General features: G+C 36.4%; 1 protein-coding gene across 1 annotated transcript in view; it reads left to right on the forward strand.

Annotated features, from left to right (window-relative positions):
* LOC124805352 (putative helicase MOV-10) overlaps positions 1–17268 on the forward strand; it is a 447080-nt gene that overhangs the window by 73190 nt on the left and 356622 nt on the right. Inside the window, exon 3 of the mRNA XM_047265888.1 lies at positions 1837–2053. Within this exon, the coding sequence (XP_047121844.1) occupies positions 1837–2053 (217 nt within the window). The remainder of the gene's footprint in view (positions 1–1836; positions 2054–17268) is intronic.

The raw sequence follows: 17268 nt of genomic DNA on the forward strand, positions 1-17268 counted from the left end.
CCAATAGGTTTATACCTAAAAATTTGTTCACTGAAGTTTTTGTGATCTAAGTTAGGATTTTTTTTAATTTGCACAAGAGCAGTTTCAACCACTTCTAGTCCTGAAGCAGTTGTTGGATTGATGTACAATATATTTGCAAACATAGTGTAATCCTTTGCAGATAAATCCCTAGCAGTGTTTTCACCAGATTCATTCTGCCATACCTCTCACCATCATAAATACAGAAATTCCAAATGTAACCTGTGTGATTCAGATAATGTGAATACCTTTTGTTGTATGTATTTGGATTTTCTGAGATTTGTTGCTTGAAATACACGCAACTGCAAATTTTACTCCTGCCTTCATCTATAGTGATAGCCTGAAATAGTCTAAAATCATGTATATGCACATTGGAAATTAACACAAACAGTTTCTAAGAGAGCTCTTTCATTGTACAGAAGATCATAGCTATTTCCCTCCCTTTCCTTGGTTAATGAATTTTGTTCATATTAAATTTTCTTAGAGCAGACAAAAACCCGTCACAACTTAATAACTGTAGGTCAGTCACAATATGACACAACAAGATTCTAAGACCAGTGTCCGTGTATATAATGTCTCACACTATTAACATATCTATGTACAGGTAGTGAGAAAAGGAAAATCTGCTGTGTAACTTCTTTAAACCCTTTTAATAAAGGTTAGCTTGCTCTTTCATGTTTTTTATCACATAAACTGTAGGAAAGCTCATCTAAACTTACACACTATATTGCACTATACTGATTATCCTGTATCTGGCACGTGATCAGTAGTCATCCATCTTCCTTGAAGGGACTGCACCTGACAAGATTTGAAAACTGGAGAGCTTAAAGGTGGAAAATAGGATATATGCAAGACAGAGATTATTGTTAAAACATTGTTCACATGTTATAAGAGTGAGAAGCTAAGCAGTCCCCAAAAATCAGTTTTTCCTTCTCCTTCTATGTGGTAAGTCCCCCATGACATGGGTTTCTGGGTGACTTTTCCAAACTCTACCTCTTTTCGTAAACCTCACCATTCCCTTTCCTTCACCCTTCTTCCTTACCCTTCAACCCTTCTGCCAGAAGAAGGAACCATTATCACCGCAAGCTTGCATGAATAATAACTTCTATATGTGTGTTCTCCTGCTGCTTGGTTGGTAGGTTTTTTATCTATCCAGTTACATAATATTTTCAAAAATAGATTATTTTTGTCAATAGAAATATAGTTTTGCTAGCTAGTAGGAACCTATTGCTACCTGTACATCTTGGAAAGCCTCTTGTTGTACCAAATTTCATTTAATAGTTCTGTGTATTACTTGTTTTCAATATCAAGACTCAGAGACGAAATATGTACTTCACAAATAAAGCCGATCATGAAATTTTCTGGCAGATTAAAATAATGTGCGGATCAGGACTCTAACCCAGGACCTTTTGAGTCCTGGTCTGGCACACAGTTTTAATCTGTCCATAAGTTTCATATCAGTAAACACTCAACTGCAGAGCAAAAATTTATTCTCGAAAGCTGATCATATCCAGTTGCATCTTTCTACTCATTAAAATAACAGTGTTTATAACTGGCAGTCAGCCTCATAGAAAGCATGTTTTCTGTTAATCATAATCTGACACCAATACTCCTTACAGCTATATCGTCTGCCAGAAATATTTTGAGGGGAGATGTTACATTGTGTACACAACATTACACTTTGTTTTCAGTTTCTTGCTATGCTGTGTACACTAGATTTATTATGGTTTTGATAAAGCATTAGGTGAGAAATAAACTGTGAACTTAAAGATGAAAATGTAAATTTTATCGTGTAGCTTTTCCTTCTTTGTTGCTTAGAAATACTGAAGAAGCATCCTGATGAAACTCTTGCAAAGCCTAGACAACAGATACTAGTGAATCGGCAGTCTGCTTTTCAGACCAAGGAAGAAAAGGCACCAGATATAGAAGGATTACATTGTTTGTTGTGCAAAGAACTTTTCTCCTCAGAGTATGAGCTGCATCAGCATATACTTGAAGTTGATCATAAGTTGAGGTCTCTGTATCGCAACAACAGGTAAATTCAAGCACCTTATCTCATTGTCTTTATTCTTATCTCTTACCATCAATTCCCCTCTTGAAAAATTCTCATTTCATGGTTGATTAATAGAGATTTTTATGTATTATTAATTGAAACTGATTGTGATGAATGCATTTACAATACATAAAAAGACCCCTGGTTTGGAGGGGGGGGGGGGGGGTATAGCATCTTTGGCTAGTAATCAAAATGTCAATGGTCCCAGGTTTGAACCTAGCCACTGCTTAAATTCTGAATAAAGATCATCAGCAACAGTGGCTGAAGGCTGATGTAAGTCCGCCCACAGCCTTGTCAAAGAGGGCAGAGGAGCAGACAGAGGTTCATGGTGCTCTCTTGTCCTTGAGGTGGGAAACTACCCTAAAATGTGGAAAAATCTGTGATGATCAATGACATAAGGATGCAAAGGAAGACATATAAAGTGTATCCAAAGGACATGTGGCCTGTAATTGAAAAAGTGTCATGATGATTTCTCCATTGGCAAATAATCTCAAGTTAGTCCCCCATTGGATCTGTGGGAGAGGCCTCCCAAGGGACAGGTGGCCATGAGAAATGAAAGGATAACATTCTACATGTTGGAGCATGGAATGTCAGAAGTTTGAACATGATAGGGAAGCTAGAAAATCTGAAAAGACAAATGCAAAAGCTCAGTCTAGATATAGTGTTGGTCAGTGAAGTGAAATGGAAAGAAGATAAGGATTTTTGGTCAGTTGAATATAGAGTAATATCAACAGCAGCAGAAAATGGTATAATGGGAGAAGGATTCATTATGAATAGGAAGGTAGGACAGAGAGTGAATTATTATGAACAATTTGGTGATAGTGTTGTTCTCATCAGATTTGGCTGCAAACCTACACCGATATCACAATGAGAAGATGAAGAGGTAGAGAGTATACTGAAGGGGTAATGCAGTATGTAAAGAAAGAGATCCATCCAGTTTCACTTTTGCCAGCATTCTAAAAAATTTTAGAAAAGGGAATGTACAGTTGGCTTCTTAACCATCTGATAGGAAAAAATATATTCTCAAAATCACAGCTCAGATTTCTAAAGTGTTGAAATATTGAGAAGGTTATCTGAACATACAGTGAAAATATACTTCATTCATTAACTATTAAATTGCAGGCTACTGGCATATTTTGTAATCTGTCAAAGACATTTGACTGTGTAAATCACAATATATTTTGATGCAACAGGAAAGGCTGCAAATGGTTTAGACCCCATATCTCCGACAGGAAAAAGGGGTGTCATTAGGAAAGAGAGATGTATTAAGCTATCAGGTATCATCTAGCTGGGAACTAATTACACGTGGTGTCCCACAAGGTTCCATCTTAGGGCCCTTGCTTTTTCTTGTATACATCAATGACCTTTCATTGGTAAAATTAGCAGAAGCCAAGTTTGTTTTATTTCCATATGATATAAACATGGCAATTAATAGAAAATCAAGTGTAGTCTTAGAAGGATCAGTTAACCAATTCATTGTCATTGTATGTTGAAAAAACACACTACATGCAGTTCAGAACTTATAAGAGATAGTAAATTTAACAGGGAGGGGCACAGAACAGAACTGCTGTAGCACATAAACCAATCTCTACTTTCAGTGTGAATATTGTCAGACATTGGCAATGTAAAAATGAAAATGCTGGCATACTAAGCTTAAATTTCATATGGGATTATTTTTTGGGATAACCCATCAAGTGAAGCTAAAGTTTTATTGGTTCAATCAAAGACATGTAATGAGAATTATTTGTGGTGTGAACTCAGGAACATCTTGCAGAAGCCTGTTTAGGAAACTATATTCAAAATAGAATAACCTTCACAATGATTTAAATACACTTACTTTGGTCCAAAAACCACAAGTGTTCACAAATACACATTTGCAGTAATTTGACAGCAGACATAAAATGTTTAATGACCATTAAAGTTCAGTTTATAATGAACATAAAAGATTTATTGGCGGCCACTCCTACACAATTGATGAATGTTTTAGTAGAACAATCTGATGTGTGGATGTGTGTTACTAATGATATCAAATATGTGAGTATTAGTACAACCTGACTTCTGTACAAAATTAATGCAGTAATACAATCATTGTAAAGAAGAGTGTAAAATGATTTTTCTATTTAGTATTTCTTACCGTTTAAATGAAAATATGTTAAAAAAATTTTTTACTCACTCCATATCCATGACAATCATTTTCACTTGGGTTCTGTAGATGGTACATTGGCACATTTTTTTTCATTGTAAATATTTATTGTTTATGCTTGTTTTTCTGACTTGTTCTACATCCTATAGGATCTCCTCACTGTGGATCAGTTGGAATGAAAAGTACATCTAATTTATCAATAATCTAATAATCATTGGGGATTGGAATGTGATTGTAGGGGAAGGAATAGAAGGAAGAGTTACAGGAGAACATGGGATTAGTACTAGGAATGAGTAAGGACAGAAACTAACTGAGTTCCGCAATAATTTTCAGTTAGTAATAGCAAATGCGCTGTTCAAAATTCACAGGAAGAGGAGGAGGTACATTTGGAAAGGCCTGAAGACACTGGAAGATTCCAGCCAGTTTACATCATGGTCATACAGATACGGAATTGTAAGGTGTACCCAGGAGCAGATACAGACTCAGATCACAATTGAGTAATGATGAAGAATACATTGAAGTTTAAGAGAATATTATGGAAGACTCAGTATGGAAGAAAATGGTATGTTAAATTACTGAGGAAAGATGAGGCACACTTGAAGGTCACTAAAGATGAGGCTGCTGCAATTAGGAGTACCACAGCAGGCAGTTCAGTTGAATAGAAGTGTACATCTTTAAAAAGAGCAATCATGGATGTTGGACAGACACAAAGGGAGATAACTGCAAAGTACCTTGGGTAACAAGTGAAATACTTACATTCATCAGTGAAAGAAGGGAGTTCAAAGGCGTTCAGGTGCAGACAGGATTATAGCAATATAAATCACTCAGGAATGAAATGAATGGGAAGGACAAAGGAGCCATGATGAAATGGCTCCATGAAAAATGTGACAAAATGAAAAATGAAATGATTTTCGAAAGGACTGACTTAGCACACAGAAAAGTCAAAACAACCTTATGTGCAGTTAAATGCAACGGCGGCAAGATTAAAAGTGCAGTGGGAATTCCAGTATCAAACATGGAGAGGGAGAGCATATAGGTAGAAAGAGCACAGTATTACAGTCAGAATTTAAATAAAAAACTTTGGAAGACTTGAGAGTAAATCGGCAGAAGGGATAGATAACATTCTACTAGAATTTCTAAAATCATTGAGGGGAGAGGGAGAGGCAAACGAAAGACGATTTAAGCTGGTGTGTAGAATCTGTGTGACTGGCAACATACCATCAGACTTTTGGAAAAATATAATTCATTCACTTCAGAAGATAGCAAAAGCAGATAAGTGCGAGAAATATTGCACAGTAAACCTAACAGCTCACACATGTAAGGTGATGACAACAATAATATACAAAAGAATCTAAAAGAAAATTGAGGAATCATTAGATGGCAATTGGTTTGGCTTTAGGGAAGATAAAACCACCAGAGAGGCAGTCCTGCTTGATAATATAAGCAAGACAGAATAAAAATCAAGATACGTTTGTTGGATTTGTCATTGTGGAAAAACCATTCAACAACATAAGACAGTGTCAGATGTTCGAAGACCGAGAACAAAGTGCTCAGTTTAAAAAGAAGATAAGATAATGATTCAGTTTTTCACTCCAACTGCTCAGTCTGTACACAGAAGAAGCAACAGCAGAAATAAAAGTTCAAGGTGAAATTAAATTTCACAGTTGAAGAATGTCAATGATAAGATTCACTGATGACATTGCTATCCTTACTGAAAGTGAGGAAGAATTAGAAGATCTCTGAATGGAAGAAACAGTCAGATGAATATAGAATATGAATTGAGAGTAAGTTGAATAAAGATGAAAGTAGTGAGAAGTAGCAGAAATGAGATTAGCGAGAAACTTAATGCCAAATTTGCTTATCACAAAGTGCACAATTCTGCTACCTTGGAAGCAAAATAATTCACGACAGATGAAGGAAGGAGGACATAAAAGGCATACCAGACAGGCATGAGAGCATTCCTGACTAAAAGAAGTCTACCAGTATCAAACAGAGGCTTTAATTTGGGGAACAAATTTCTGAGAATGTGCATTTGGAGCCTGGCAATGTATGGTAGTTAATTATGGATTGTAGGAAAACTGGAACAGAAGACAGTTGTGTTGAGATGTGGTGCTACAAAAGAATGTTTAAAATTAGGTGGACTGATAAGGTAAGGAGTGAAGAGGTTCTTCTCAGAATCGGTGAAGAAAGGAACGTATTGAAAATGGTGACATGAAGAAAGAACAGGATAAAAGGACATGTATTAAGACATCAGGGAATGACTTCCGTCATACTAGAGGGAGCCATAGAGAGCAAAAACAGCAGCGGAAGACAGATATTGGAATATATACAACAAATAATTGAGGATGTGGGGTGCAAGTGCTGATGAAGAGGTTGGCACAGGAGAGGAATTCATGGCAGGCCACATAAAAAACAAAAGCTTATGTAGACAGTTTACTTCTTAACTGTACCACCCTTTACGTGCCTCTTCATTCGATACAACAAGAACTGGTATTTACTCCTTAGAACATCCTCTGATATGATTTTTACATTTTATATTCTGCCTGGATATTGAGAATGGCCATGCTCTGCACTCGTATATTCTAAAATATTTATTTTAGGTTCTATTACACGATTAATCGTGTGTTTTTTCTCTGTGCTCACTTGTCCACGTTCCTGATTCTATTGTAAGTGCTGTCCTATACATCCTTTCATTACCATGTACTCCAATGTTACCAGTGCTATAACAAAAATAAAACAGAAAATGGGTACTTAGAACAGTATAAAATTGTTCTGTTTCACGACAAGGAGGTATTTCCCAAAATTTTTATTGACATAGCCACAGTCTAGCTCCTACTCAGAATAAACAGCCACAGATATAATATACAACTACCAACATTCAGTACCATTTTGTGGATACATTCATTGTGACAGCCACAGATAAAATATACATCTACCAATATTCAGTACCATTTTGTGGATACGTTAAGTGTGATAGGCTTTTCACTATTCTGGTATTCACATCTACTGGTCTCCATTCTTCACATCTCCTTAGTTGGGCACTGTCTATGTAAGTTATCATCATCTACTCCATCCACTTCCCCAACACTTTTTCTCATCATTTTCTGTCTCACATTAATGCTCATTACTGTTTGTATGGTATGATTCTTTTGTTGTTCTTGAATGGTCACTTAGATGCAGCTCATAATTAGGTATCTGGAGATTAAATTTTGAATGTTGTATGTTGGTTGCTAGGGTGGCAGTTTTTATGTTGGTTGCTAGAGTGGCAGTTTTAAAACACAGCAGCTATATAAATACTTGTGTATAATACTTATACAAAGTTGACATTTATTACCTTTCCTGATATTTTAGAGTTTTGATTGTACACATGTAAATTGGAACTTTGAAATAGTTCATGCTCTAATTTTTATATAAAGTAAAATGGTATTTAGAGTTAACTGTACATATTTTGGCAATTTCCATGTTTTCTCTCGATGGTGTCTCAGTTCAAAAGTTACACACTCATTTAATTTGTGAAAATATTCACATTGAACTTGTTGTATTGTACTTTTACTGAAATGTTGTATGAATATGTTTCATGAGTTACTATGTAATGTATGCAAATGCATGTTAGTTGTAGATGCTATCAGTATTTTACTACATGCTTTTCTTCTTTCTTTTTGTACACATCATCTGATAAGAATTTACTAAAAAGTTGAAACTAGTGATGATACTATTTGTGTGACCCCCAGACTGGAAAGAAACAACAAAAGAATTTTACTTAGAAGATGGTTACTGTGTCACCTTCAAGATTATGACTAGTTTTTGTTTGTCTTATTATTGTTTCTCTCAGACCTTGCTCAGTTTGTGTTGTGTGACTTAAATACTTCACCGACTGTCTGATCTTTAAAACATGTGACATGATAACTATTGTAGTCTGAGAAACACAAATGTTTTTTTATGTGGCATTAGCTGTCTTAACTTGTGAGTAAAAGTGATGCTGCCATTTTGCCTGTAGTTGATACCTGCCGCCCCCCTCCTCAGCCACTTTGTGGCCTTAGAGCACCAGATGAAGCATAATGAAATGATGAATCCGGTTGCCTCTGGAATAAACCATAGATGAAAATACAGCTGTTGGTTTATTTATTGCTGATTACATCTATATCGACTGTCATCCTGTCATCTCTCATAAAAAGGATGGATGAAGTGGAATCTTTAATCACATCCTTCAGATCCTATCAGTGGTTTGTGCCACAAATTTCCTTTCTCCCAATTCTATTCAGTACCTCCTCATTAGTTACATAATCTACACATCTAATCTTCAACATTCTTCTGTAGAACCACATTTCAAAAGCTTCTATTCTCTTCTTGCCTAAACTACTTATCGTCCACGTTTCACTTCCATACATGGCTACACTCCTTACCAATACTTTCAGAAAAGATTTCCTGACACTCAAAGCTATACTTGATGTTAACAAATTTCTCTTCAGAAATGCTTTCCTTGCCGTTACCAGTCTACATTTTATATCCTCTCTACTTCGGCCATCATCAGTTATTTTGCTCCCCAAATGGCAAAACTCATCTACTACTTTAAGTGTCTCATTTCCTAATCTAATTCCCTCAGCATCACCCGATTTAATTCAACTACATTCCATTATCTTCGTTTTGCTTTTGTTGATGTTCATCTTATATCCTTGTTTCAAGACACTGTTCATTCCGTTCAACTGCTCTTCCAAGTCCTTTGCTGTCTCTGACAGAATTACAATATCATCGGCGAACCTCAAAGTTTTTATTTCTTCTCCATGGATTTTAATACCTACTCCGAATTTTTCTTTTGTTTCCTTTACTGCTTGCTCAATATACAGATTGAATAACATCGGGGACAGGCTACAACCCTGTCTCACTCCCTTCCCAACCACTGCTTCCCTTTCATGCCCCTCGACTCTTATAACTGCCATCTGGTTTCTGTACAAATTGTAAATAGCCTTTCGCTCCCTGTATTTTAACCCTGCCACCTTTAGAATTTGAAAGAGAGTATTCCAGTTAACATTGTCAAAAGCTTTCTCTAAATATACAAATGCTAGGAATGTAGGTTTGCCTTTCCTTAATCTTTCTTCTAAGATAAATCATAAGGTCAGTATTGCCTCACGTGTTCCAACATTTCTACGGAATCCAAACTGGTCATCCCCGAGATCGGCTTCTACCAGTTTTTCCATTTGTCTGTAAAGAATTCACGTTAGTATTTTACAGCTGTGACTTATTAAACTTATAGTTCGGTAATTTTCACGTCTGTCAACACCTGCTTTCTTTGGGATTGGAATTATTATATTCTTCTTGAAGTCTGAGGGTATTTCGCCTGTCTTGTACATCTTGCTCACCAGATGGTAGAGTTTTGTCAGGACTGGCTCTCCCAAGGCCGTCAGTAGTTCTAATGGAATGTTGTCTACCCCTGGGGCCTTGTTTCGACTCAGGTCTTTCAGTGCTCTGTCAAACTCTTCACGCAGTATCGTATCTCCCATTTCATCTTAACCTACAACCTCTACCATTTCCTTAATATTGTCCTCAAGTGCATCGCCCTTGTATAGACCCTCTATATACTCCTTCCACCTTTCTGCTTTCCCTTCTTTGCTTAGAACTGGGTTTCCATCTGAGCTCTAGATATTCATACAAGTGGCTCTCTTTTCTCCAAAGGTCTCTTTAATTTTCCTGTAGGCAGTATCTATCTTACCCCTGGTGAGATAAGCCTCTACATCCTTACATTTGTCCTCTAGCCATCCCTGCTTAGCCAGTTTGCACTTCCTGTCGATCTCATTTATGATTCGTTTGTATTCCTGTTTGCCTGCTTCATTTACTGCATTTTTATATTTTCTCCTTTCATCAATTAAATTCAATATTTCTTCTGTTACCCAAGGATTTCTACTAGCCCTCGTCTTTTTACCTACTTGATCCTGTGCTGCCTTCACTACTTCGTCCCTCAGACCTACCCATTCTTCTTCTGCTGTATTTCTTTCCCCCAATCCTCTATATTGTTCCCTTATGCTCTCCCTGCAACTCTGTACAACCTCTGGTTTAGTCAGTTTATCCAGGTCCCATCTCCTTAAATTCCCGCCTTTTTGCACTTTCTTCGGTTTTAATCTACAGTTCATAACCAATAGATTGTGGTCAGAGTCCAACATCTGCCTCCACATCTGCCCCTGGAAATGTCTTACAATCTAAAACCTGGTTTCTAAATCTCTGTCTTACCATTATATAATCTATCTGGTACCTTCCAGTATCTCCAGGATTCTTCCATGTATAAACCTTCTTTTATGATTCTTAAACCAAGTGTTAGCTATGATTAGGTTATGCTCTGCGCAGAATTCTACCAGACGGCTTCCCCTTTCATTTCTTACCCCCAATCCATATTCATCTACTATGTTTCCTTCTCTCCCTTTTCCAACTCACGAATTCCAGTCACCCATGACTATTAAATTTTCGCCTCCCTTCACTACCTGAATAATTTCTTTTATCTCATCATACATTTCATCAATTTCTTCATCATCTGCAGAGCTAGTTGGCATATAAAGCTGTACTACTGTAGCAGGTATGGGCTTCGTGTCTATCTTGGCCACAATAATGTGTTCACTATGCTGTTTGTAGTAGCTTACCCACACTCCTACTTTTTATTCATTATTAAACCTACTCCTGCAATACCCCTATTTTATTTTGTATTTATAACCCTGTATTCACCTGTACTGTTAGTCATTATAAAATATTTTCTCACAGCCTGAATCAAACAAACGCAGAGACCACAAACAGATCCCAAGGCTGGATTGAAATGCAGGTTAGCTAGACTGAATTTATGCTAAATGAACATTAAGAGCAGAATGAACGGAATAGGAACAGACTGAACTGAGTGACCAAAGTGCCTTTGGCCATACGAAGACTCACTCCAGGATATTGTTCAATTTCTTTAATTTATTATAGTTCGTAAATTCTATAGGTGAGAATATTTGCATTTCTCTGGCAGACAAGATTGTAGTTGTATTTTGTTTATATACTATTTGGTATGAGCAGCAGCTAATAAAGTATGCAGTACTAATTTATGCCCATGCAGTGGAAAACCCTAGTTTATGACCATGGGATCCATCTTGTATATTCAAATTTAGTTACTGATAATTCAGCCATTTTTAACTAAGGACTGTTGCTCATTAATATGGGTGTCAGTAGATTCAGAAAAATCACGAAATCAAAAATGTATCAACAGATCCCAGAAATTTGTATTAATGTGACCATAATTGGCATTGAAAGTTTAGACCACGTGAAATCTGTTATATAAAGGGGAAAAGGGCTCTTTAATTTGCATGTTGTCTTTCCTTCCAAATTGAGGAGCACTTTTTCAAAACTCGACAAATGTTACAGATACAGCTTTCATAAAATGAGTTTTTCTGCTTTCACCTAGACAGATATGTTTCAGCATTTGAATATTTACTTTATTATTAGATCTCACTGACCTTAATTAAGTGTTGTAATGAAATATATTAAAATGTAATTGTTATAACCATATATTAAGGTATGATCTTCCAGATTTTTCCAAATGTCTATAAATGCTAATAATTATTGCTGGTGTGGCATTGATATAAACATCAACCCACAAAGAGGACTCTCTCTCCGCTTGTTGAGTTCTTTGGATGAAAAGTTTGAAATGATTCAGTCTTTTTATGTGACTTGTTGTACATACACAAGTAGATGTTTATATTTAAATATATATCTATATCTAAATATAAAGTGGAAGTATATCCAAAAACAAAGATGATGTGACTTACCAAACGAAAGTGCTGGCAGGTCGATAGACACACAAACAAACACACAAAATTCAAGCTTTCAGAACAAACGGTTGGGTTGCTTCATCAGGAAAGAGGGAAGGAGAGGGAAAGACGAAAGGATGTGGGTTTTAGGGGAGAGGGTAAGGAGTCATTCCAATCCCGGGAGCGGAAAGACTTGCCTTAGGGGGAAAAAAGGACAGGTATACACTCGCACACACACACATATCCATCCGTACATACACAGACACATACACAGACACAAGCTTGTGTCTGTGTATGTACGGATGGATATGCGTGTGTGTGCGAGTGTATACTTGTCCTTTTTTCCCCCTAAGGTAAGTCTTTCCGCTCCCGGGATTGGAATGACTCCTTACCCTCTCCCTTAAAACCCACATCCTTTCGTCTTTTCCTCTCCTTCCCTCTTTCCTGATAAAGCAACCGTTTGTTGCAAAAGCTTGAATTTTGTGTGTATATTGGAGTTTGTTTGTGTGTCTATCGACCTGCCAGCACTTTCGTTTGGTAAGTCACATCATCTTTGTTTTTAGATATATTTTTCCCACATGGAATGTTTCCCTCTATTATATTCATATAAAGTGGAAGTGTTTGATTTTGAGATAGTAACCCATCACATTCCCACATTGGTGACCCCATTACAAATTTCAAGTACATTTCGTGTCTCCCATGCCGGTTCATTGTGCTACAAATGAATATTCATCACCATGACTTATCCACACATCATTTTCCTCATGGACTTGGAAGCTCAAATGAACTCTCTGGATGTATTCATCATGTCTCCCAAGACTGGATTTTCTCTTGCTGACTACAATCCGTGTACTACACCCACGTCACATGAGATGTTAGTCTCGCCACAATGGCTGTTTGCTACACCTCAGGTCAGAACAATGGACTCAGGCTTTGTATCACTAGATTGTGTTCATCAGTGTGTGCAGTTGAACTCAGACAGTATTCAGAACCGTGTTTCTTCCAATCGTAACCTGAACGCACAGGTTAGTTGCCACCACAGCTTCCTGCATCATTTGCTGTGTCTCTGTAAAAGTTTTCCGGAGTTTTGTGCAAAATTTAATGCAGACGTTTTAACAGACCTCTTCCTAAGATTTCCACAGTCTATAAGTTGTCCTACTCCTTTGTCCACATGGTGACTTCAGGCACTACAGGAGATTCAAATTTATAGTCCGAGGTCGTTAACAAGTACGAACAGTTTGGTACTTAACTCATATCGATGGCTGCGTTGTTGTCTTCGTGAAGTCTAGAGGTGATTCCACTGTGATGTTCCTGCGGTTTTCTTTGTGTTTGGATGAGACTAACTGGTTTGTAGGGCGATGTGGTATTTTGATTTTTAAAGAGCAAACATTACATTAGTTTTGCGCATCACTATTTAATTCATTTATTCACATTTAACACTTCTACAATAATATGCAATAAGACATTGTTTTACACCACATCCGTATTACCACCTCCTCCAACCCACGCTCCCCATCCAAAGACCGTCAACCACCTCTTCCAAAGATCGACCTCCTTCCCGCATGACCAAAGATAACCATCTCTTAGTTGTTAAACTCACAGTCAAAGACTATATTTACATAAAACATTACACATAAAGAAATTACTGACATACATGATTTTACGTTTGTTATAATACCCCCCCACACACACAAGCCCATGCATGGCATGCATGGGATTGTGTGTCACTATGGAATAAAATACAGGGTGATTCAAAAAGAATACCTCAACTTTAGGAATTTAAAACTCTGCAACGACAAAAGGCAGAGCCAAGCACTATCTGTCGGCGAATTAAGGGAGCTATAAAGTTTCATTTAGTTGTACATTTGTTCACCATTTCATCCAATAAAGTTTTTGGTCCCTTTTTCTTCGAAGGTGCTACTGTAACTGGACTACAGTATCTGGAGATGTTAGAGAATTGGCTGTTCCCTCAGCTCGAACAAGAAGCACAACAATTCATATTTCAGCAGGATGGAGCGCCACCACATTGGCACTTATCTGTCCGTAACTACCTGAACGTCAACTACCCGAGGCGATGGATCGGCCGCCAGGCAGCCCGTGACAGAGCACTTCATCACTGGCCTCCAAGAAGCCCTGATCTTACCCCCTACGATTTTTTCTTAGGGGGGTATGTTAAGGATATGGTGTTTCGGCCACCTCTCCCAGCCACCATTGATGATTTGAAACGAGAAATAACAGCAGCTATCCAAACTGTTACGCCTGATATGCTACAGAGAGTGTGGAACGAGTTGGAGTATCGGGTTGATATTGCTCGTGTTTCTGGAGGGGGCCATATTGAACATCTCTGAACTTGTTTTTGAGTGAAAAAAAACCTTTTTAAATACTCTTTGTAATGATGTATAACAGGAGGTTATATTATGTTTCTTTCATTAAATACACATTTTTAAAGTTGTGGTATTCTTTTTGAATCACCCTGTGTATATCTCATACATACATCATAATAAAATTTCCAGTTCCGAAAGTTAGTAATAAAATTGGTTTCCCAAGTGATCTTAGTTTTTTATATATATATATATATATATATATATATATATATATATATATATATATATAAAAAGAAAGATGATGAAACTTACCAAACAAAAGCGCTGGCAGGTCGATAGACACACATATTTATATATATATATATATATATATATATATATATATATATATATATATATATATATATATATATACTTTCCATGATATACAATTTGAAGGTTACATTGGCTGTATTGAGTAATAAGTGTAATGAGCTTATAACTAACAATAAAATATGGCACCTTATATTTAATTGATCATGGTAGCTGCAGAGCCGTGTTAAGATGGGTACATAATTATATAGTATATGTATAAACTCAAGTTTACTTCAATACTGACTTAATGCATCTTAGTTAAACTCACTCTTCTGATAGCAGGAAAAATTGTCAGTGGTTTCTTTAGAATATATTAAGTGAACTGTGGAACGCAGGCATCTCTCACAATCTTTTAATATAAGTGCTTCAATAACATACCTTATGGCATGGCTTGTGCTGTATTTTCAGAGTCAGATTGGTTTACATATTTATGATTGAATGTTTCCTTTATAATGAGGTAGCTGAGACGTTCCATATATGATTGTGACTATCATTGCAGTATCCTCACATTGTACATCTATGTCAGCTTTATAGGTCACATTATGACAAACTCTACACTTAAATTGTGTAAGATTGTTAGTATTTATACCTTAACTTTACATAATTATTAAGCAGTGTTTCATTTTTGTTTACTCTCCTGTGCTCAAATAGCATATTGCCATGAATAGAAATTATTCCAAATTGTGTAACAGGGTATGGGATAAATTCCTAACAGCTCTTCATTCACTTTAACATTAAATTATCTAAACTATTACAAAATATTCTCCCACAATATAAACTTCAAAATTAGTATCACATAACCTTCAATCCATCACAAGGGTTTCAAAAGTAACACACCAACATCGGTTTCCATAATGCTCCAAATCTCAATACATTCTTAATTTGCATAATTAAATTTCATGACTACCCACTATATTTTTAACACACTATAACATACCTTCAAAGCACACTCTCGTAATCTGACAAGTACCTCCAGTTTGCTTTATCCATTAAATAATGTTCCATCTGACATAGCTTACAAATGACAAGGTTTTGTCTTCTTACACACAATCACTATTCATATCTTATTACTTTAAAAGTGCTCACATCATTAACTTTGGTTTCTGTTAAGAGACATTACTATGACACTGTAGAATGGTTCGTAGTCCGACACACTGATCTCATACCAAATTTAATGAATGGGTATATTAGAGAACAAAGAGAAATTAGGACAGACATAATTCACATTAACACAAAATCTACTTCATACTTTTAGCTGACATAGTCCCACACTTTGACATGAAGTTTTCCTTGAATGATAAAACAATAAAGTGATATAGTTGGGCCAGTCAACTAGTTCTTTCCGAGCAGCATTTTACTTATTAATGACTATTTTATGGGTCATGTTTGTAGAGTTTTAACCCTGTAACATTGCGCAGTCCAAATAACTTCTTGGATTTTGGGTAGATTAGCCTATAGGCATTAGGGTGAGAGTTTTCCTTGATTTCAAAGGGGCCTACATAGATGTCAAAAAATTTCTTTATTTCAGAACTCATCAATTTAGATTTTTCCTGTGTTTTTACTAAGACCAGATCTCCTATCCTGAACTGTACTCCTTTACTTCTTGCATCATGTCTCCATTTTCTTACCTCTCCTTGTCTTTTCATAGTGTTCCTAACAGCTGTCTCTCTTTCCTGGGGTGTCATAGTTTGACAAGGTGGGAAATCAACATTCTCAGAAATCAAATTTGCAGGTCGTCTATTAAACATTACTTCATAAGGTGAAAAACTAGTGGATGAATGCTGTAGGCTGTTCATTATATCCTCGAAGTCAGTAACATTTTCAATCCAATTAACATGATTTTTACTACAGTATGTTCTGCAGAGCCTTCCAATTTCCCTCATTTACCTTTCTGCTGGGTTACTTGATGGGTGACAAACCGAAATCAAAATATGTTTTATTTCTGTATCTTCAATAAAATTTTTCCATAATTTAGATGTAAACTGTGACCCATTATCAGACATGATGGCCTGGGGTATACCAACATTTGTGAAATAATGATTCGTCAGCTTGATGATAATTTGTTTACTTGTTGCTCTCTTTAATGTATACAATTTTATAAATTTAGAGAAAACGTCAACTATAACAAAGATGTAACTATACCCTCCCCTTGATCTTGGTAGTGGTCCATATAGATCAATAACTGTCAATTCAAGGTTTATATTTGCTAAAATGTTTTGCATCAATCCTTTAGAAGTCTGGTTACTCACTTTTACCCTCTGACAACGATCACAGGTTTCAAGTTTTTTCTTCACTCTCCTGCTGATATTATAGAAGTATACATTTTCCTGTATCTTCTGTATACATTTTGTTGCTCCGCAGTGTCCAAAGCTTTCATGTATGTAACTGATTAACGTGTCAATACATTGCTCAGGCCAGCATAGTTTCCAATTATCTAAGTCAGGTCTAGGTCTCCTAAACAAAATCCCTTTTTGTACTTTATAATACTGATCTACCTTTTCTCCTCCCTTTTTCCCTATATAACTTTTAACCAACTTCCAATTTTCATCATGATTTTGGTTTCTACGAATATCATTACAGATTTTCAGTATTTCAGCTTCATCTTTTACA

The sequence above is a fragment of the Schistocerca piceifrons genome, chromosome 7 (genome assembly GCF_021461385.2).
Source record: "Schistocerca piceifrons isolate TAMUIC-IGC-003096 chromosome 7, iqSchPice1.1, whole genome shotgun sequence".
In the NCBI taxonomy this organism is placed as follows: Eukaryota; Metazoa; Arthropoda; class Insecta; order Orthoptera; family Acrididae; genus Schistocerca; species Schistocerca piceifrons.